Source organism: Orycteropus afer, unplaced genomic scaffold, assembly GCF_000298275.1.
Source record: "Orycteropus afer afer isolate SDZICR_OR568_19922 unplaced genomic scaffold, OryAfe1.0 scaffold00314, whole genome shotgun sequence".
In the NCBI taxonomy this organism is placed as follows: Eukaryota; Metazoa; Chordata; class Mammalia; order Tubulidentata; family Orycteropodidae; genus Orycteropus; species Orycteropus afer.
In genome coordinates this window covers 2,543,909-2,565,734 of record NW_006921901.1, presented here as the reverse complement: position 1 = coordinate 2,565,734, position 21,826 = coordinate 2,543,909, and the positions used below count along the sequence as shown (strand labels likewise).

General features: G+C 36.6%; 1 protein-coding gene across 1 annotated transcript in view; it reads right to left on the bottom strand.

Annotated features, from left to right (window-relative positions):
• The window catches only part of KIAA0586 (KIAA0586 ortholog), a 151,040-nt gene that overhangs the window by 79,388 nt on the left and 49,826 nt on the right, over window positions 1–21,826 (bottom strand). Inside the window, exons 17-25 of the mRNA XM_042782432.1 lie at window positions 21,480–21,673; window positions 19,774–19,892; window positions 17,658–17,857; window positions 14,814–14,973; window positions 13,690–13,912; window positions 12,681–12,934; window positions 10,948–11,024; window positions 9,035–9,169; window positions 5,239–5,430 (exon numbers count right to left, since the gene is read on the bottom strand). Of these exons, the coding sequence (XP_042638366.1) occupies window positions 5,239–5,430; window positions 9,035–9,169; window positions 10,948–11,024; window positions 12,681–12,934; window positions 13,690–13,912; window positions 14,814–14,973; window positions 17,658–17,857; window positions 19,774–19,892; window positions 21,480–21,673 (1,554 nt within the window). The remainder of the gene's footprint in view (window positions 1–5,238; window positions 5,431–9,034; window positions 9,170–10,947; window positions 11,025–12,680; window positions 12,935–13,689; window positions 13,913–14,813; window positions 14,974–17,657; window positions 17,858–19,773; window positions 19,893–21,479; window positions 21,674–21,826) is intronic.

Below are 21,826 nucleotides of genomic sequence, written 5' to 3'. Positions count from 1 at the left end.
GGGTTTGAACCACCAGCCTTCTGGTTAGCAGTCATGTGCCTTAGGCACTACGCTACCAGAGCTCCCACCAAGTAAAAGTAGTAAATAGTAGGTATTTAACATAAGTTTTCTGAGTAAATGAAGAGTTGAGATTACATAGTATACTCCGGATCCTTGTAACTCATGAAAAATACCAGCTGACATTTTAGGGTTCCCAAGGCAACTCTCCAAAGCTGATTCTGCATCTTTCTGTCATTTAATCCAACCTGAGAGCTAGTAAGTGTCAGAATTGGAATTCAATCCCATTTGTGAAACTCCAAAAGCCCAAGCCCCTAGCCACTCTACCGTACTGCCTCATATCTATGTTCAATCTTGTATTATGCCATATTACTATTTTTTCAATTAAACAAATACTTAAGTTTACGTATTGTTAAGAAATGTACTATACTATAGGTAATCTGCTAGGTGCTACCAGAGATATAAAAGCAGAGATGGATAGGATATACCCCCACGGATTTCATTCTATAACAATTTAACAAGTACCTAATTGTTTTCAGAAGGAGCCTTGGTGGCACTGTGGTTAAAGAGCTCAGCTGCTAACTGAAAGGTCACTGGTTCGAACCCACCAGCCTCTCCATGGGAGAAAGCCTCTCCATGCTTTCATAAAGATTATGTCCTAGGAAATCCTATGTGGGTGGAGGGGGAGTGACAGTTCTATTCTGTCCTATATGGTCTCTATGAGTCAGGAAGGGGAGCTCTGGTAGCATAATGGCTAAGACACTTGCCTGCTAACCAGACGGCTGGCGGTTCAAACCCACCAGCCACTCCTTGGAAGGAAGGTTGGGCAATCCTAGTTCTGTAGTGATACTGCCTCGAAAACCCAAGGAGGGGTCGCTATGAGTCGGGTTTGACGCAATGGCACATAACAACAACAACAACAACATGAGTCAGGAAAGACTCAGTGGCGTGGGTTAGTTGTTCCAAGTACTAGCAGCTCTCAAGAGATCAGTGAGAGCCATCTAGTGGCAATTTTGTTTAGTTTCAATTTGCATAGTTAGCTAGACGTTGTATTTTATGGCACTTTGAATTTTATTAATTTGAAAGAATGTAAAAAACATTTAATACTCTCTGTGCACACAGTGAGAAATAATTACAATCTTATATTTACTCCCATAGAAAATTCAGTCTTTAATTCTTCTCCATCCTGAATAATAAAAGTTGTTCACCTAACATAAAAGCTGCCACTCTAAACATTCTTTACCAATGTTTTTCAAACTTCAGACATTTCTTTTTCTGATTCTCGAAAATCTGCATTCCACTGGAAGTTTCTTTTCACGTAAATGCATCAATGGGCACAGAAAAATCAGTGATCAGTATTCTCTTATTTCCAAAGTGTTACAGCAGAAACCTTAGTGAAGGCCTGAATGCACTGAGCAATGTCTGTAATTCACACTGCGTAAAGATTGGATTCCTACAATATTCCCTAATTTAGCTTTGTCCCAAACAAAAAGATCTGTTAAATCACAGTTTTGATATGCTAGTTATATTTTTCTAGTATATACTGAAATAAGTATGTTGTCGTTAGGTACCAGAGAGTCAGTTCCAACTCATACCAACTCCATATACGAGAGAACAAAACACTGCCCAGTCCTATGCCATCCTCACAATCACTCCTGTTTGAGCCCACTGTTGTAGCCACTGTGCCAATCCATCTTGTTGAGAGTTTTCCTCTTTTTCGCTGACCCTCCAATCCAAGCATATTCTTCTCCAGGGACAAGTACCTTCTGACAACATGACCAAAGTAGGTGAGACAAAGTCTGGCCATCCTCGCTTCCAAAAAGCATTCCAGCTGCAATTCTTCCAGGACAGATTTGTTAGTTCTTTTAGCAGTCCACAACACTTTCAGCATTCTTTGCTAACACCACAACTCAAAAGCATTGACTCTTCTTCGCTCTTCCTTACTCATTGCCCAGCTCTCACATGCATATGAGGTAACTGAAAATACAACGGCTTGTGGCAGGCGCACCTTAGTCTTCAAGGAGGTATCTTTGCTTTTCAGCACTTGAAAGTGGTCTTTTGCAGCAGATTTGCCTAGTGCTATACATCGCCTGATATCCTGACTGCTGCTTCCATTGGTGTTGTTGTAGAACCAAGTAACACAAAGTCTTTGACAACTTCAATCTTTTCTCCATTTATCATGATGCTGCTTATTGGTCCAGTTGTGAGGATTTTTGTTTTCTTTATATTGAGATGTAATCCATACTGCAGACTGTAGTCTTCAATCTTCACCACTAAGTGCTTCAAGTCATCCGCACATTCAGCAACAAAGTTGTGTCATCAGCATATCGCAGGTTGTTCAAGTCTTCCTCCAATCCTGATGCCACGTTCTTCTTCATATAGTCTGGTTAAGGGTTATGAAGTAACCCTTATGAAGTAAAATAACCATTACCTGTTTAACACTCCAAATTTTGCTAACAATTTAATACACTATTTTAAAATAATTTAAAGCACTAATGATAGAAACTAAAGCTTGGTCTTTAGTTATAAGGATACTATCTTGATTTTAGCAACATAGACATCATAATGATTATCTTCCAAGTAAAATTTTGGCCAATAGCCAACTGAAGTTACAAAAAAAGTGACCTCAGCATATAGACTGAATAAGTACAGTGAAAAGATACAACCCTGACACACTCCCTTTTTGATTTTAAACCATGCAGCGTCCCTTTGTTCTGTTCGAAAGACAGCCTCCTGGTCTATATACAGGTTCCTCATGAATACAATTAAGTGTTCTGGAATTCTCATTCTTCTCAATGTTATCCATAATTTGTTATGATCCACACAATCAAATGCTTTTGCAAAGTCAATAAAACACAAGTAAACATCTTTCTGCTATTCTTTGCTTTCAGCTAAGATCCATCTGACATCAGCAATGGTATCCCTCAATCCATGTCTCCTCTTCTGAATCCAGCTTGCATTTCTGGAAGTTCTCTGTCAATACACTGCTGCAACCGTTTTTTAATTATTTTCAGTAAGATTTCACTTGCGTATGATATTAATGATATTGTTTGGTAATTCTCACATTCTGTGGGATCACCTTTCTTTGTAATGGGTACAAATATGGATCTCTTCCAGTCAGTTGGCCAGGTAGCTGTCTTCCAAATCTCTTGGCGTAGCCAAGTGAGTGCCTCCAGTGTGGTACCGTTTGTTGAAACATCTTAATGGGTATTCTGTCAATTCCTGGAGTCTTGTTTTTTGTTAACTTCTTCAGTGCGGCTTTGATTTTTTCCTTCAGTACCATTGGTTCTTGATCATATGCCACCTCCTGAAATGGATGAATATCAATTATTTTTGGTACAGTGACTGTATGCTTTCCATCTTTTTTTTTTTTTTCTTTTTTGATGTTTCCTGCATCATTCAGTATTTTGCCCATAGAATCTTTCAATATTCCAACTCGAGGCTTGAATTTTTTCCTTCAGTTCTTTCAGCTTGAAAAATGCTGAGCATGTTCTTCCCTTTTGGTTTTCTAATTCCAGGTCTTTGCACATTTCATTTTAGTAATTGGCTTTGTCTACTCGAGCTGCTCTTTGAATTCTTCTGTTCAGCTCTTTTATCTTGTCATTTCTTCCATTTGCTTTAGCTACTCTCTGCTCAAGGACAAGTTTCAGAGTCTTTTCTGACATCCATTTTGGTCTTTTCTTCCTTTCCTGCCTTTTTAATGACCTTTTGTTTTCTTCATTTATGATGATGTTCTTGATGTCATCTCTTTTTGGTTACCTAGTGCCACTCTGAAAGGAATATACCACATATGGGATGGCTTTAACAAACAGTTTATTCTCTTACAATTTCAGAGGTTACCAGTCAGAATTCCAGGTGCCAGACTCTAGGGGCTGGGTGAAAGCCCCTCGACCTTAGGCTTCAGCTCTGCCTCTTGCTCCCAGCCCACTGAAGCGAGGGGCATCTTTTCATTCAGGCAGCTGCTAGCTGCTGAGGCTGACAAACCCAAGGTTAACAAGTGAAAAGACATGGTCCTGATGTTACCAAATCACACAGCAGGCCATTAATTCAAGTCTGTTGAAAGTCCCAAGATTGGAAGAGCAACATGGCAGGCTGCTGAATAGCAACTTGGCTATATGCAGGGTTCAAGCATGCCATAAGCTGGAGATCATTCCCAAATCTGCTTCTTATATATGGGAAGCAGACCACATCCCTAAAGCAGCTACTCAGTTGTTTGTGGCAGATCCCACCATAGAGCTGATTGCCAGTCTCATCATGGGGAATAACTACCACCAGCAGCCCAGCCACTCAATGAGGTCCAGCCAAGTTGACACATAACCTTTACTACATCATCCCACATTTTCTGGTAGGTCATAGTATTTTCAGTATTCTTCACCAGCACCACAATTCAAAGGCATTAACTTCTTCAGTCTTCCTTACTCTCCATCTACCTTTCATGTGCTTGTGAGGCAATTAAAAATACCAAGGCTTGGGTCAAGTGTACCTTAGTCTTCAAAGTGACATCTTTGCCTCCAAACACTTTAGAGAATTCTTTTGCAGCAGATTTGACCAATGCAATACATTGTTTGATTTCTTGACTCCTGCTTCCATGGACATTGACTGGGGATCCAAATAAAATGAAATCCTCAACAACGTCAACATTTTCTCCATTTATCATGATATTTCTGACTGGTACACTTATGAGGGTTTTTGTTTCCTTTATGTTGAGTGTAATCCCTATTGAAGGCTGTAGTCTTTGACCTTAGTAAGTGCTTAAAGTCATCTTCATTTATAGCAAGCAAAGTTGTGTCATCTAAACATCACAGGTTGTTAGTGAGTCTTCCTCCAACCCTGATGACGTGTTCTTCTTCATACTTCTCAGATTATTTGCTCAGGGTACAGACTGAATAAGTATATTAAAAGTAATATATCACTATTCAAAGTTTTAAATGTTCATATGTGTATTACCTAAATTATCTCATACACCACCCAGTAGTTAATGTACCAACCCTGATATATGAATCTCATATTTAGGGAAACTCTGCTATATGCCATGAGCAAACAGTTCAACTATGAATATCCTTTTTAATGAAGAAATTTTACAGGTCCTTACCTGCAAATACTACTACTTTCTCAAGTTCATATTAGGAACACTACTATAGATTACAATACGAAGTAGAATAAAACATTTAGCATGGAAACAGTACAAAGAAAGTACAATGAGATTCAAAGTGAGTAACAGATGATACCTCAAGAAAAAACATTTTGGTGTATACCTGAAACTATGTCAAATTGCTGAGATAATGGTTTAGGCTCATCTTTTTGATCCAAAGACTCTGCATTAGCGATAGGCTGCCGCCTATAGGCAGAATGTTCCATTAAGAGGTTCTCTGCTGCTGCGGTCAGTCTGGGCCGCTGTCCTTCACTAACTTCACCCACACCATTTTCCAAGTCCTAGGAAAAGATGAAATGGCTGTCAAAATCACAATAATAAAACCAACTCAAAACAGGAAATATTTGTTGAATACCATGGTCTATACTACTTGACTGCTTGAAGGGTAGTTTACAAAGAGCTTTTTATGCTTTATATATTCAATTTGAAGGTTAAGTTTAAAAAGTTAGTTTATTAAGGCTTCGAGCACTAGAATCTATACTAATATTTCATTTTTTTATGAAGTAAAATAACCATTACCTGTTTAACACTCCAAATTTTGCTAACAATTTAATACACTATTTTAAAATAATTTAAAGCACTAATGATAGAAACTAAAGCTTGGTCTTTAGTTATAAGGATACTATCTTGATTTTAGCAACATAGACATCATAATGATTATCTTCCAAGTAAAATTTTGGCCAATAGCCAACTGAAGTTACAAAAAAAGTGAATTTTTTTTTCAGTAGGAAGGCAGAAGTTAATTTTTTTTTTCTATTACTAAATTCTTCTCCTCTTCCTTTCCCAATCATTTAAATTTTTAAGAATAAAAATTAAAATTACTAGAAAATAAATCCAGCCACTTCTTTGGGTCTTGTATAGTCTTTAGATCTCCAGCCCTGATCTCCAGCTTCAGAGCTAAGGCTACTTTCACATGTGGTCAGATAGAGACATCCTAATACAACTGAAAGAGAACCACAGAGAGATCAATAATTCTAGTCCCAGCTACATTATTAACCATCCTGAGTGAGTTTGCTATACATTTCCATGTGGATTTTCCTTGTCGTTGCTGTTGCTAGGTGCTGTTGAGTCAATTCCAACTCATAGCAATGCTATACACAGCAGATGAAACACTGCCCTGTCCTGTGCCATTCTCACAATCCTTGTTATGCTTGACCCCATCACTGTAGCCACTGTATCAATCCATCTTGTTGAGGGTCTTCCCCTTCCTCGCTGATCCTCCACTTTACCAAGTATGATATCCTTCTCCAGGAGTTGGTCCCTTCTGACAACATGACCAAGGTAGGTGAAATGAAGTTTGGCCATTCTCACTTACAATGAGCATTCCGGCTGCTCATAAATCTATCTTCCAGGATAAATTTGTTCATTCTTCTGGCAGTCCATAGTATTTTCAATATTCTTCACCAACACCACAATTCAAAGGCATCAATTCTTCTTCAGTCTTCCTTCTTCATTGTCCAGCTTCCACATGCACATGAGGTTGAAAATACTATGGCCTGAGTTAGGCACAAGACGGGGCAATTTTTACTACCATAAAGATTTACCGCCTCGAAAACACAAAGGGGGTCACTGTGAGTTGGAATCAACTCCATGGCAGTGAGTTTGGTTTGGTTTTGGGGGTAGGCACATCTCAGTCTTCAAAATGACATCTTTGCACTTCAATACTTTACAGAAGTCTTTTGCAGTATTACTTCACTATTGCAAAACGTCAAGGAAAGGTTTATATATGGGAGGAAATTTTCTTTGTTGGTTACCAGGGGTGGGAACACTGCAAAAAAATTAAATAAACAAAAATGAAAAATAAAGAGGTCTTTTGCAGCAGATTTGCCCAGTACAATATGACATCTGATTTCCTGACTGCTGATTTGATGAGTGTTGATTGTGGTTCCAAGTAAAATGAAATCTTTGACAACTTCAATCTTTTCACCATTTCCATGATGTTGCTTACTGGTCCACCTGTGAAGAGTTTTGTTTTCTTTATGTTGATGCGTAAACCATACTGACGACTGTACTCTCTGATCTTCAGCAATAAGTGCTTCAAGTTCTCTTCACTTTCAGCAAGCAAGGCTGTTAATGAGTCTTCCTCTAATCCTGATGCCACATTCTTCTTCATATAGTTCAACAGGCCAGCTTTGTGGATTATTTGTTCAATATACAGACTGAATAAGTATGGCAAAAAGATAACACCCTGATGCATGCCTTTCCTGATTTTTTCCAGTTGTGTTCTGTTCAAACAACAGCCTCTTGGTCTATGTACAGGTTCCTCAGGAGCACAATTAAGTGTTCTGGAATTCCCATTCTTTGCAATGTTATCCATAATTTGTTATGATCCATACAGTCTTTGCATAGTCAATATGCAAAAGGTAAACATCTTCCCTTAAGCACTTTAATTCAATACATCAACTCATTATCTTCCCCACAAAACTTGGCACTTCTCTTTCTGCATTTCTAACTCACCAACTACATAACCACCTTGCCTGGATCCCAAGTGAAAAGCCTCAGGATTAATTTTTAAAAATTTTTCTCCCTCAATCAATGAACAATTTTAAACCCCTCTGGTGGCATAATGCCTAAGGCATTTGACTGCTAACCAGAAGACTGGCAGTTCAAACCCACCAGCCACTTCTCGGAAAGAAGGTTGGGCAATCTACTTCCGTAGTGATACTGCATGGGAAACCCAAGGAGGGGTCGCTATGAGTCGGATCAGACTCGATGGCAGTGAGTTTGGTTTGGTTTTGTAAATTTAAATATCTCTCCTTTCTATTTTTATTGTAACCTTCTTTGCTCGTGTTCTTATTCTCTCTTGCCTGGTCTACTCCAATGGTGTCCTCAGATTTCCCATCTCTCCTTCATTTGTCCACATGCCTTTCCAAATATCTTAGCATGTGAATCCTTTGCTCAAAAACTTTAATGGGCTCCACAGTACTAAAGTGTAAGACTTTTAAAGGCCTGAAAAGATCTTTATGATCATCTGATTCAACCTACTTCTTCAGACTCTTTATCTAAAGTTCTAGTTACACAGATTTTCAAGTTTTTAAATATGCCCTAATCCTTCCTGCCTCATAACCCTTAACATATTCTATTTCTTCTTCCAAAATTTCCTTCTTTTTCACTGCTGCCTGGTGAGATTCTTCACAGTTTTTAAAGACTCAGGTCAATATCATATCCTCTATAAAGTGTCATTTAACTTCAAGTAGAGATTTCCCTGCTCTGTGTTTCATACAGCACTTGTAAATGCAGCTATTTGATCAGCTATTGCACTGTACTGTAATGACTTGTTTAACAGCTCATCTCCTATTTGACAGTAAACTGCTTAAAGGTAGGGGTAATAACTCATTCATCTTTATATTTCCAAGATTGTATCTGGCATATGTACTTAGTAAATGGTTTCAGAAAGAACAAACAAATGATGATCTTCATAAATTATTTAACATAATCAATAATTTAACAGGGCTTCAGTTTTTTCAACAAGAAGGATAGAACCAAACCAAAAAAGCCAAACTCACTGCCACCGAATCATTTCTGACTCACAGCGACCTCTGCTGGCTTTCCAAGGCTGTAAATCTTTATAGAAGTAAATCACCCTGTTTTTCCTTCCATGGAGCACCTGCTGGGTTTGAACCGCTGACCTTTCAGTTAGCAGTCAAGTGCCTTATCCACAGAGAGGATGGAACAGTCTCAATTTCTTTCAGTTATTGCACTGTACTGTAATGACAGTAATTATGTAATTATACAAAATTCTATAGCTCTATAATTTCAAGTTAAACTTGCTACAAAGCCGGCCACTGAACAAATATTAGCATGCTTTACCTAAAAACTGGAATATTTGCTATTTTGTTCTTATATTTAGTACTAATTAAAAACATCATTAAGGTTAAAAAGTACCTCTGAATGACAGACTGCTTGCTGTGAAATCAATGATTTCTGGTTTTGTTTAGCAAGAAGAGAAAAAACTGCATCTTCATGAAATTTTTTATGGGGCATCCTAATCACTTGTCCTTCACTAAGAGAATCATCTTCCTAGAAGAAATGTACATACCATTAATACAAGAAAAATTTTTATCATATTAGAACTTTTCAGAAAGAAGGTGGATTCTTATTTTTTCTCCATTTAGCTTTCATTCCACCTCACTGTAACCCTTATACATATATAAACCTCTTAGGTTTACCTCAAATACAAAAAACAGTATAAAGTAATCTGGTTAAATTTAAGCTGGAAATTTATTATCAAAATATGCAAAAATACAGTGATTCCTAAGTATGCTTGACAGTGTCATCAATTTTTCAGTTCACAGGTTCTTGCTGCATATTTATGCAGCACACAAAGCAATTCCACACCTAAGCTTAAATGAGATTACCTTTCCTTGTTTCTTGTTGTTGTTGTTATGTGCCATGGAGTCAGATCTGACTCATAGCGACCCCTCCTTGGGTTTCCCAGGCAGTATCACTACGGAAGTAGATTGCCCAACCTTCCTTCCAAGGAGTGGCTGGTGGGTTTGAAATGCCAGCTTTCTGGTTAGCAGTCAAGTGTCTTAGGCACTATGCTACCAGAGCTCTCCTTTCCTCGCTTAGGTTGTTAGAAAATATATAAAAAGTAAAGAAGATTTCAATTCCTTAATAGCTTTTACAAAAAATTCCTACTATCATTTCTACACAATATTTATGATACAATGCACTTATTGTGATTAAAAACCCACTGCCACTAAGTCCATTTCAACTTATAGCAACCTCCACTGGGTTTTCAAGGCTGTATCTTTATCCATGGAGCAACTGGTGGGTTTAAACCACCAACCTTCTAGTTAGTAGTCAAACGCCTTAGGCACTGTGCTACCAAAGCTCCATATATATATGAGCTTCATATAATTCAATAGTCTAGCTTCTTGGATTATTTGCTCAGTATACAGACTGAATAAGTAATGGCAAAAAGATAACACTCTGACATAGCATAGTGCCTAAGGCATCTGACTGCTAACCAGAAGGCTGGCGGTTCAAACCCACCAGCCACTCCTCAGAAAGAGGGTTGGGCAATCTATTTCCATAGTGATACCACCTCAGAAACCCAAGGAGGGGTTGCTATGAGTCGGATCCAACTCGATAGCACATCACAACAACAAATATATATATATTTTTAACTGACAGTTTTTTCTTCCACAAAGCTACATAATAACTAGGAAGGTTTAGTACCCCTGGATCTTATTTCAGGTTTTTAACAAAGCCATTAAATTCTTTTCTAGCACAAAGAATTACAATTATGGTTAGGGTAAAATAATAAATGTACTATAAGAGGGTTGATTTAAATGGTTAAGACGCTGCTTAAAATATTTTAAATGCAATATATCCAAGTGACAATCTGTACTAAGCTGTATTTCATGTCATAATTAACCACGTATTTTTCAACTACTGGAAGCAAAGAGGTTAAAAATACAATTTTTTCTTTTCATTCTTATAGTTAAGATAAAATTACATTATGAAATGTGCATGATTCAGGAGAGGGAAGAATGGAGAATACAAGGTTTCCTTTTAGGGTGATGAAAAGGCTTTAGGACTACAGAGAGATGGTGGTTGCAAAAATACTTTGAATGCTAATGCCACTGAACTGTTCACTTATAATGGTTAATTTTGTTATGTGAATTTCACCTCAATTTAAAAAAAAAGGTGCAAGAAACCTTAAATTCCATCATGAACATTGACTTTTGTGTCTATAACTGAAATAAATGAGAAAATAACCTAATCAATGGCAAGTTCATCATGATTATTCTTCACATCAGAATCCAATTTTTGAGTCAATCTTTCCTTACCATTTCAAGCGCATCATGTAGAGTACTGGATAAGCTATCATTTAGGTTTGTCGGATACACTTCCCCATTTCCTAAAACTAAAAATTAAAATGTAAACATTTAAAGAAAATAAGAAACAAACTAAAAAATTTAATCATCTGACCATGAAGACATAGAATATTACATTTAAACTTATACAACAGAAATACTGACAGAGTTCATAACAAGTAATTCTCAAGCTACTCAACCTTACCAGTTTAAAAAAAAGAAGCAATTTAGAACAAAGATGAGATTTTTATATTTTTGTTTTACCAACCAGAAAAATAAGCAGCACTGGTGGTACAGTGGTTAAAGCATTCGGCTGCTAACCAAAAGGTTGGCAGTTCGAATCTATCAGCCACTCCACAGGAAAATGATAGGGTAGTCTGTTTCCATAAAGATTTACAGCCTTGGAAACCCTATGGTGCAGTTCTACACTGTCCTATATGGTTGCTGTGAGTCAGAATTGACTCAGTGGAAGTGGGTCTAATTTGGTTGTTGTTTTTTTTTTTTTTTCAAATACCAGATAAAGTAAAAAATATATGTCTCAATTGTAGCTATGAAACTGAGAAATGGGCACTCTCAGAAACTGCTGATGTATAATTAAAACTGATTAATCTTTCTAGAGATCACATTGGCAAAGTATCAGCTTTTAAAGGTAGATTTATAGATTCAGCAATTCTACTTCTAGGAATTTATTCTAAAGGAAGATATCAGATAAGTGCACAAAGTTATATGTGCAAGGATGGTCACTGGAGAACTGTGTATATAACAAAACATTGAAAATAATATAAATGTCCATCATATAGCAATGTCTAAACAGCCTTAAAATAGTAAATAAATAAATAGCCATAAAAAATGAGGTACACCTGTATGTATCAGGGTGCTCTGGTGACACAGTGGTTAACGTATTTGGCTGCTAACCAAAGTCAGCAGTTAGAAACCACCAGCCATTCCATGGGAGAAAGATGACACGGTCTACTTCAATAAAGATTTATAGCTGTGGAAACTCTATAGGGCAGTTCTACTGTGCCCTATAGGGTCTCTATGAGTTGGAATCAACTTGATGGTAGTGGGGGTGTGGGGAGGTATATATATTGACATAGGAAGATGTCTGTATATGATTAGATGAAAATTCAGTTTTCAAAACAGTATGTATATATAGTATGATGGTATTTTCAAAGTCAAATACACATATATTTATATTTATGTGTCTGTATCGGTGTAGAAAAAAATATTTTCCAAAAGACTAGGAGGGTGTAACACAAACTACTAGAGTGATATTATCTCTGAAAAATATGGAATTATGGGGGATATTTTACTTTCTGATGCTAAGGATCAAAAAAGTTAATTAACTTTTCCAAAGTCCATATTCTTTCTACCATTACCATGTTAACCCAGCACCAAACTAGGTGTCTTTGAGTTGATTCCAAATCATGGTGACCTGTATGTGTCAGAGTAGAAATGTGCTCCTCAGGGTTTTTAATGGCTAGTTTCTCAGAAGCAGATCCCAGGCCTTTGTTCCCAGGAACCTCTGGGCCGACTTGGACCTCCAACCTTTCCTTTAGCAGCCAAGACTATTAACCATTTGTACCATGTAGGGACTCTAATACCATGTTAAGTCTTGAAAATTAAGTAAAAACACTATAAAACAGAAAAGTATTACTTAGAAAATTATTATAATCAGTGAAATCAATTGATACAAGTTAACTTACTCTTGGAAGCCCATTTTTTACCACAGTTAAATAAAATCTCTCCTTCAGAGATGGGTCTATCTAAAGTTTCAGTTTCTGTGACAGTTATGCTTAAGGTGCTCTCCAGTGTAGATGACTCTGAACTGGGCATCTGTATGGAGGAAGGGGCCTTGGCAGCATCAGGAAATGGTGTCAAGGGAATTGGCTCTACAGGTGCAGGTGGAGCAGGGAAATACACACTCTCAGGTTCTTCATCCTTAGCCACAGACATAACACTAAGAAGATAAAGACATATTTTCAACTTATTAAGTCAGTGAAAGCCTATACTCATGTCAATATAAAAAACAGAGTCAAAGGTACTAATTCTCCTTTAGCAAAGTATTTCTATAATTTACTATAAATTAATTATTTCTATAATTAATTGTTAATTAAATATCATTAACAAAAAAGATTTATGTTTCTAAAACCATTTTCACACTTTAATCATAGACTATCTTGGATGCTCTTCCATATAAAATAAATCCACATGAGGATATACAGAAATATAAAAGTTAACTGACCATAATAAATGAAAATCCATACTGGAAGAAAATGTTTTATTAATAATATGATAGAAAGCTTTATTTTAATCTATGTCAAACCTTTAAGTAAGTTGTTGTTGTTGTTGCTGTTATGTGCCGTCAAGGCGACCCCTCCTTGGGTTTCCGAGGCAGTATCACTACGGAAGTAGATTGCCCCATCTTCCTTCCGAGGAGTGGCTGGTGGGTTTGAACCGCCAGCCTTCTGGTTAGCAGTCAAGTGCCTTAGCCACTATACCACTATGCTTTAAAAGTAAGAAGTATATTTATTTATTTATTTATAAATAAATTTGATAAAGATTTCCAAAAACAATTTATGAAACTTCTTTCTTCTAAAGTAGTCTGTGCTTTTAGAGCTTCATTTATCATATCTAATGCATCCTGATGGGAAACATAAGTCAGGCGTAAGATGGACTATATAGTTACCAATAAGTAAATATGTTACTGCTTACATAGCTCTTGGGTGAATAGGTTCTTCATTAACAGAGTTAGGATTCTCTTCCTCCAGAGGCAGGTCTCCATCACCCCATGGTTGTGGAAGCTCTGGGCTTGATATCTTCAATTTATCAATGGAAATCTCTGACAAAGTTGGGGTAAGAGCTGCTGCTGGAGGAGGTGTAGTAGCAGGAGTAACTGTTGGTGTATTAACAAGTGTTGTGGCAGGTATATCATTTCCTAAAAATTAAAAGAAGAAAAATATCAGTAAATAACTCCACCAAAAAACCAAACGTGTTGCCTTTGAGTCAACTGACTCACAGTGACCCTATAGGATAGGGTGGAACTGTCCCACAATATTTTCAAGGCTGTAATATTTATGGGAAGGAGCTCCGGTGGTGCAGCGCCTAAGGCATTTGACTGCTAACCAGAAGGTCAGTGGTTCAATCTCACCAGCCAATTCACAGAAGGAAGATGGGGCAATATACTTCCATAAAGATTTACTGCCTCAGAAATCCAATAGGGGTTCCTATGAGTCTGAATTGACTTGATGGCAGTGGGTTTGTTTTCTTTTTTGGTTTTTCTTTATGGAAGCAGACTGTCACATCTTTCTCCCATGGAGTGGCTGGTGGATTAGAACCACTAACCTTTTGTTTAACAGCCAAGCACTTTAACCATTGCACCACCCAGACTTCCAAAAAAGTTCCATAGGAAGGCAAAATATGCTATTTCAGAATTCTCTTAATATTTTGGCATGCAAACAATGGCGATAATAATTATAATGGTCATTAACTAGAAAATTTCTCAACATAGTAAAGTACAAGTAAAAAACCTTGAAATGCCAAAACTTTTAACACCACCATATAGTTAAATTAGTCTAAGTGTCTATTAGATTACATATTTTAAAAGTTGCAATTAATTCCTTACTTTTTTGCAAGAAAAATGATTTACTAAAAAATAAAGAACAGGTATATGTATATTAATCTATAAAACACCTTACAAAGCAAATCATGAAATTTTATAGTAGTAAAGTAGTAAAGTAAATTTTATAGTCGCTAAAGTTAAAACTCATTCTGACTGAATGGCAACAGGTTGCTTTTTTTTAAAAGTTAAAACTGAGTTACAGTGATAAAGTTTTGACCTTTTTCAGTAAATACTTCTTTCACAGGAAAAGCTTCATCATGACCTGAATCACAGGGAGATGAATCTGGAGTTTTGACCAACACATGCTCCTTAGAAGGTGATGAAGGTGAATGAGGAGGAGTAGGCTGTGGGGTAGCCACTGGGGTACACACTCTTGCCTGAAGTAAATTAATGAAAAGATAAAGCATGCTTATAATCACCCAAATAAGAAGAATTTGAAGCAATAAAATTCCTAAATTATGTAGAACTTAAATGTATGGGCAAAAACAAATGGAACCTTAAGTGCCTTGGCTTTTGAAGACTCACTGTTAGTCTCAAGATTGACCTGTAGAAACTTTCAGGCCACTGAAATAGCTCTGCCTCTGAAGCAGTCCCTCAGAAATCTAAGACACATTTTCTACTGAGAGAAATATTTATTAGATACAGCTGAAGATCAAACCCAAACTACAAGCTAGTTAGGTAGAACACGTAGAAGAATGGCAGCATTTTAACTGATTGCTAAGATCTCAAAAACCAGCCTTTTGGTACAAAAGAACAGGACATGTGAAAAGAGAGAGAGAAGAAAAAAGGCAGAGAAGATGAAGACAATAGAGACAATATGGAAATATAAAGTACTGGGAAAGGAAAAGTCAACATTTCAAAATTAATTTGAACAGGTAATCATTCAAATGGTTCAAAATTCAAAAGGTCCCAAAAAATGATAGTGACAATAATAAATTATTTTTTTCTAAAAAAGGAGCTGGCTATATTGTTTAAATTGGCAAATGTTTTTTATATATATATATATATTTTTTTTTTTTTTTTAAATTGTGCTGTGGGTGAAAATTTATAGAGCAAATTCATTTTCCATACAACAGTTCATATAGATTTTGTTTCATGATATTGATAGCAATCCCCATAACCTTTTCCCTGTGTCCTTCTTTCCTATGCATTCCTGACCTCTGAACTATATTTCCTTCTGCAAATATATATATATATAAAATATATATACACACACACACACCCCACAATAAAAACAAAGGAACTGACTGTACTTCTGACGTTTTAAGATAAAAACTTCAAGAGAATCAAAACAAATAAATAAAAAAAGAATGATAGTTAAAATCAGGCCTCCCTACATAACTAGTTTCCACCCCCAAAGGTAACAAATAATCTTATACTTAAATCGTTGTATAGGTATATACACTTAACTGTAAATTCCCTAAGGTGAACTGTGAAGTCAAAAAGTTCACTGTATTTGTAATTTTTATCAACACTGCCAAAATACTAGTTTATATAATAACTAAAAGCAACTTGTGATCCTTGACTATCTCCTGAATTTAAAAAACAAATTTAAAAGCTTTAGGACATTTTTAGAATATTTGGGAAAATTTGAATATGAACTCTAATTATACAGTATTTACACATCATCAGTGTTCTTGGGTATGAAATCTGTATTCTGGTAAGTTGTTCTTAGGAGATACATGAGTAATAATTTCTGAAACTTCAAATGGTTAAGCAATCACAAAAAAAAAAAAAAATTAAGGCTAAATATATAGTAGATATATAAAAACCAAAAACCAGATCCACAGCCATCAAGTTGATTTCAATTCACTGCAACCCTATAGGACAGAGTAGAAGTGCCCGCTGGTTCCCAAAGGTATAATCTTTACAGAAGCAGACTGCCACATCTTTCTTCTGTGGAGTGGCTGGTGGGTTTGAATCGCCAATCTTTCAGTTGGTAGCTGTGGTAGTTATGTTTGTGTGTCAACTTGGCTGGGCCTGGTTGAGTGGCTGGGCAGCTGGTGCTAGTTATTCCCCATGATGAGAATGGCAATCAACTCCATGGTGGGATCTACCACAAGCAGCTGAGTAGCTGCCTTTGGAATGTGGTCTGCCTCCTGTATATAAGGAGAAGTCTTGGGGATTGGTCTCTAGCCTATGGCACGTTAGGACCCTGTAGATAGCCTTGTCGTTGCTCAGCAGCCTGATATGCTCTGCCGACCTTGGGAGTTATAATGCACTTAAATTAATGGCCTGCTGTGTGGTTTGGTAACATCAGGATTGTGCCTTTTTACTTGTCAACCTTGGAGCTTCTCAGCCTCAACAGTCAGCAGCTGTCTGACTGAAGAAAAGCCTCTAGCTTCAGAGGGCCGGAAACAGGAGGCAGAGCTAGACCCCAAGGTTGAGGGGCTTTCACTCAGCCTCAGAGCCTGGCACTTTGAACTTGGACTTAAAGCCTCCAAATTGTAAGAATAAATTCCTGTTTGTTAAGTCCATCCCATCTGTGGTATAATTCTTGTCAGAGTGGTACGAGGTAACCAGAACAGTAGCCAAGTGCTTTAACCACTGTGCTACCAGGGCTCATTATATTGGATAGAAAGAGAGATAAAGAAAATGTGGCAAAATATTTCTACTTAGTGAACATAGGTAAAGTGTATACAGATGTAAATACAGTCCACTGTACAGTATTTTCAATTGTTCTATATGTAGGCGCTCTGGGGGCATAGTGCCTAAGGCATTTGACTGCTAACCAGAAGGCTGGTGGTTCAAACCCATCAGCCATTTCTTGGAAGGAAGATTGGGCAATATATTTCCGTAGTGATTCTGCTTTGGAAACCCAAGGAGGGGCCACTATGAGTTGGAATCGACTAAACGGCAGTGAATTTGGTTTCTGGTTTTTTATATGTTAGAAAGCTTTCAAAATAAAGTGCTGGAGGAAAACATTGCTTTAATCATAGCAACAAGGAATTGAATTTTATCTTAAATCATGATCTTAGTTTAAAATTTATCCATTTTACTGTTCTTTAATAAATGTATCCAAAAAATTCCCCAGAACTCATGAAATGGGAGTGACTCTTACTGGCAAGTATGTTTCGCTTGTTGAAACATCCCCAGGAACACCTGTAGCAGTAAGACTTTGCCTCTTGGCGTCTCTGTCACCCAGCATGACAGCAATGGTCTCTGCAAGAGCTTCATTCACAAAATGGGTAATCATGTCTGAATTCACAGGAACCCCTGCATCAACAAAAAGCTGAAGGGTGCCACTGCTTGCTCCGTCCACTAAAAAATGAAAGGGAAGTATACAAAAAAAATTCTTGCCTTCTTAACTCGTAAAATTTTAAAGAGCCAATATGTGAGGGTGGGTAGAGGTTTACAAATGAATATACAAATATATCTACTTATTATGAAATAGACTAAGATGATCATTTACATAACAAATATCCTCTCTACACAAACCAAAAGAGGGAGGAAAACATACAGACGGAATTTTTACTTATATGGCCTTTTCCTTGCCACTACAGAAAGTAATGATACAAAGGATTTGCATCACATTGAATGTCCTCATCTGAAAGCAATCCACATTTCCAAGGGTAAGACAACAGGAAATCCTGTGACAATTCTAGATCAAAACACAATGACTATAGGAGAAATTTTAGAGGAATGGTAGCTATTTCATAAATATGAAACAAACCTTCTTTCCTCCTAGCTTCAGATATATTAGTCATTAATGTTACAGGCTCTCTCTCCTCAAACTCCCATAGCAGTTTAGGTACTTGTAATCAATTTTAGAGGTATATTAATTTTCTAAATGGGCTGTACTTTCAATTCTGTGAACATATACAAAACTCACTACAACTTCCTTAAGAGATCTCACTAGACTTACATGGCAATATTTCTAAAGCTGTGTGTGGAAAATGATCTAACAATCTGATGGATATATGACCTTTCCAAAGAGTCCTCCTCTTAAGGAGGATGTACTTATAGTACATCTATAGCAGCAATACCCAGAACTCCTTACAAAGTGAATACAGGTGTCTTGGTATAACTTATTGAGGTAGATGTAAGAGCAATTCACTCTGGAGTTATCACAGCAAAGACTATCACAATCCCAAATTTATATTCAACAATATATGTTAATACATTTCCTTTATAACTTCTGTATTCATTGTGTTGACATGACCAAAAATCAGAACATTTCTGTGATAAAGTCCAAAAGTCCATGCCTATTCAGACATGGGCAAAACAAAGGGAAACACACATACTTTGGAAAATAATTTGGCAGATTTTTATAAAGTTAAACATATATTTATCATAAGACCATGAGAAATTAAAAGATGTGTCTACATAAAGATTCGTTTGGAAATATTTTAGCAGCTTTATTCATAACAGTCAAAATCTAGAAGAACAGAAATATCCATCAACCAGATAAACAAGTTACAGTATAGACATATAATACAGTATAACCATACATAATTGTATACCAAAAGCATTATGCTAAATATAAGAAGTCAAACATAAAAGATGACATACTCCATGAAATGACAGTAAAGTGATAGAAAGATGGTATGAATTGACTGCATAGTGACATGGGGAAACTTTTTGGGACGATAGAAACGTTTTCCTATATCATGATTGTATAGTATACAGCTATATGCATTTGTCAAAACTTATCAAACTTACATTTAAAATTGGTGAATTTTATTGCAAGTAAGTTATATCTTAAAAAAGATTGAAGAGGAAAAGCAGGAGAAAAGGGCAGCTCCATAAAGAAAGAGGCTTATTTATCCATTCAATGAGTATTTAAACCCTTATCTGGTGTCAATCAAGGGCTAGATTCTAAAAGTGAAATATCCTTAATCCTGAGTAATTCATAGTTTAGTGAGTGAGGGAGATATGTAAACCAATCGTAACATAATCTGATAATTATTATAATAAAGATTTATATAAAATGCTATGGAAAATAATACAAAGATTTGGGGTGGGAAGAATGGAGGGTTGGGGAATAGTCTGAAAGATGAAGTATGAAGTAAGAGGGAGAAGGAGAGCTGCACTGCAGAGAAGTACTAGCAAGTTATCACTGAAGGTAAGAGCTTATCTTTTGTTACCCCAGGGCTTATTTAACCTCTAAAATACATAAATCTGTAAGGTTTTGTTTTTTAATAACATGAAGAGTTAAAGGACTCCATTTCACTTACTAATGTCAGGGATCGGTGGTTCACTTTCCTCACTGACTGAAACACTGGCATTTGGTGTGATCTGTTGCTGGATTGGGAGGCGCCCAGAGATAACCCTTGACATTATTTCTTGTTCTACCCTGGGGAACAAAAGTTAAAGGTTTTTGATTGAAATGTATAAATGTTAGACATACTCCCCTTAAAAATAATGTTTACCCACATGTAAAAGCAGTCACTGTGAAATTTGAAAATGGAAAGAAGAAAAAAATAACATGTATCTGCCAGCAAGATAAACTACATGAATAGAATCAAATTTGAAATCAAATTAAAATTCTCAGATTGGTCTAACTGAAAGTTTAACAGAATTCCTAAATTCAAAATGAAGTCTAGGCCAATGAGTACCTAGTATATCATGTACCTAAATAAAATGTGTGACTCCCCATTCTGTGAGCACACATGTAAGATCTGAGCTAGAAACGAAGTCTAATAGCCTGTTTTCAAGAAAATAAATATAGAGGCTGTGATAGCAGGTACTCTTCCTCTTAAAAAGGGAAGAAAAATGTATTCCCAAAGTCATTTTCAGAAATGATAGGATTTACCTGTAATACAATAGAAGATTTCTTCTAATACATTTCTTTAGAACCACACCAAACCAAATCCGTAGTCCTCAAGTCAATTTTAACTCATAGCAACCCTATGGAACAGAGAACTGTCCTATAAGGCTTCCATGGCTGTAAATCTTATGGAAGTAGACTACCTCATCTTTCTCCCATGGAGCAACTGGTGATTTCGAACCACTGACCTTTTGGTTAGCAGACCAATGCTTTAACCATTTTGCCACCAGAGCTCCTTCTATGTCACACAGGGACCTTAAGATGGGGTTACACTGTTAATATCCTGCTTTGTTCACGTACTGATATATTACCATCTTTCAGTATCATTAAATATACTTCTAACCTAATTTTGATAATTGCTAATATTCTGTTGTATGATTAATTCTATAACTTCCTTCAGGTTTCTCATATGTAAAAATGGGGCAATAATAACACTCATAATTTGGGCAATCCTACTTCCATAGTGATACTGCCTTGGAAACCCAAGGAGGGGTCGCTATGAGTCGGGGCCGACTCGACGGCAAACATCAACAACAACAACAACAAACCTAGAAGAGTACCTTGTTTGTAGTAAGTACTCTACAACAAGGAACTTTTTGGTATTCTGTGGCCTAGTAATAGAACTGTAATTATTTCTTAAGAAAAATTTCTAGAAGAGACTGAGTTAAAGGACAAGCTTATTTTTAAGGCCAATGCCACTTAACAACAGTCTCTGTTGCCACAGTAAACAGCCTAAGTGCAAATATTCTATGACAGAAGGAACACCTCCAACAATTAATTAAACCCTCAAACACTACATCAAATAGTTTCCAGTGACCATGTTGTTGTTGTTATTTGCCACTGAGTTGGACCCGACTCATAGCAACCCCTCCTTGGGTTTCGGAGGCAGTATCACTACAGAAGTAGATTGCTCCATCTTCCTTCCAAGGAGTGGCTGGTGGGTTTGAACTGCCAGCCTTCTGGTTAGCAGTCAAGTGCCTTAGGCACTATGCCACCAGAGCTCCATAGCAAAGGAAAAGTTTAATAAACAAATTTAATGCTTTCAGTTTAATACTACTTTCATTTATATTTGCTACTTCACATCTGTTCACACTAACATCATTGTAAACTCACCACTGAATTAAGCTATTTTCCACTGTTTCTTTTCTCTCAATTACTTTGTCAAGAATATGAGCAGTGGGCTGAAAATCAGAAGCAATTGGTGGAAACGGAGGACCATTATATTTTGTAGGAGCAACTTTAACACTTCTGTTAAACTCCAGAATTGGTTCAGAGCACTCTGGAATTTCATCACATTGTTCTTCTTCCTAGTAACAATGAAAACAAACCTATTATTAATAATAAAAACAAACTTATTAAATTCCTGCATTTATTTAACAATTTTTTTTTGAGTGCCAACTATAGGCACAGCACTTGTCATTGCTGTTGTTGTTATATGCCATCGAGTCGGATCCAACTCA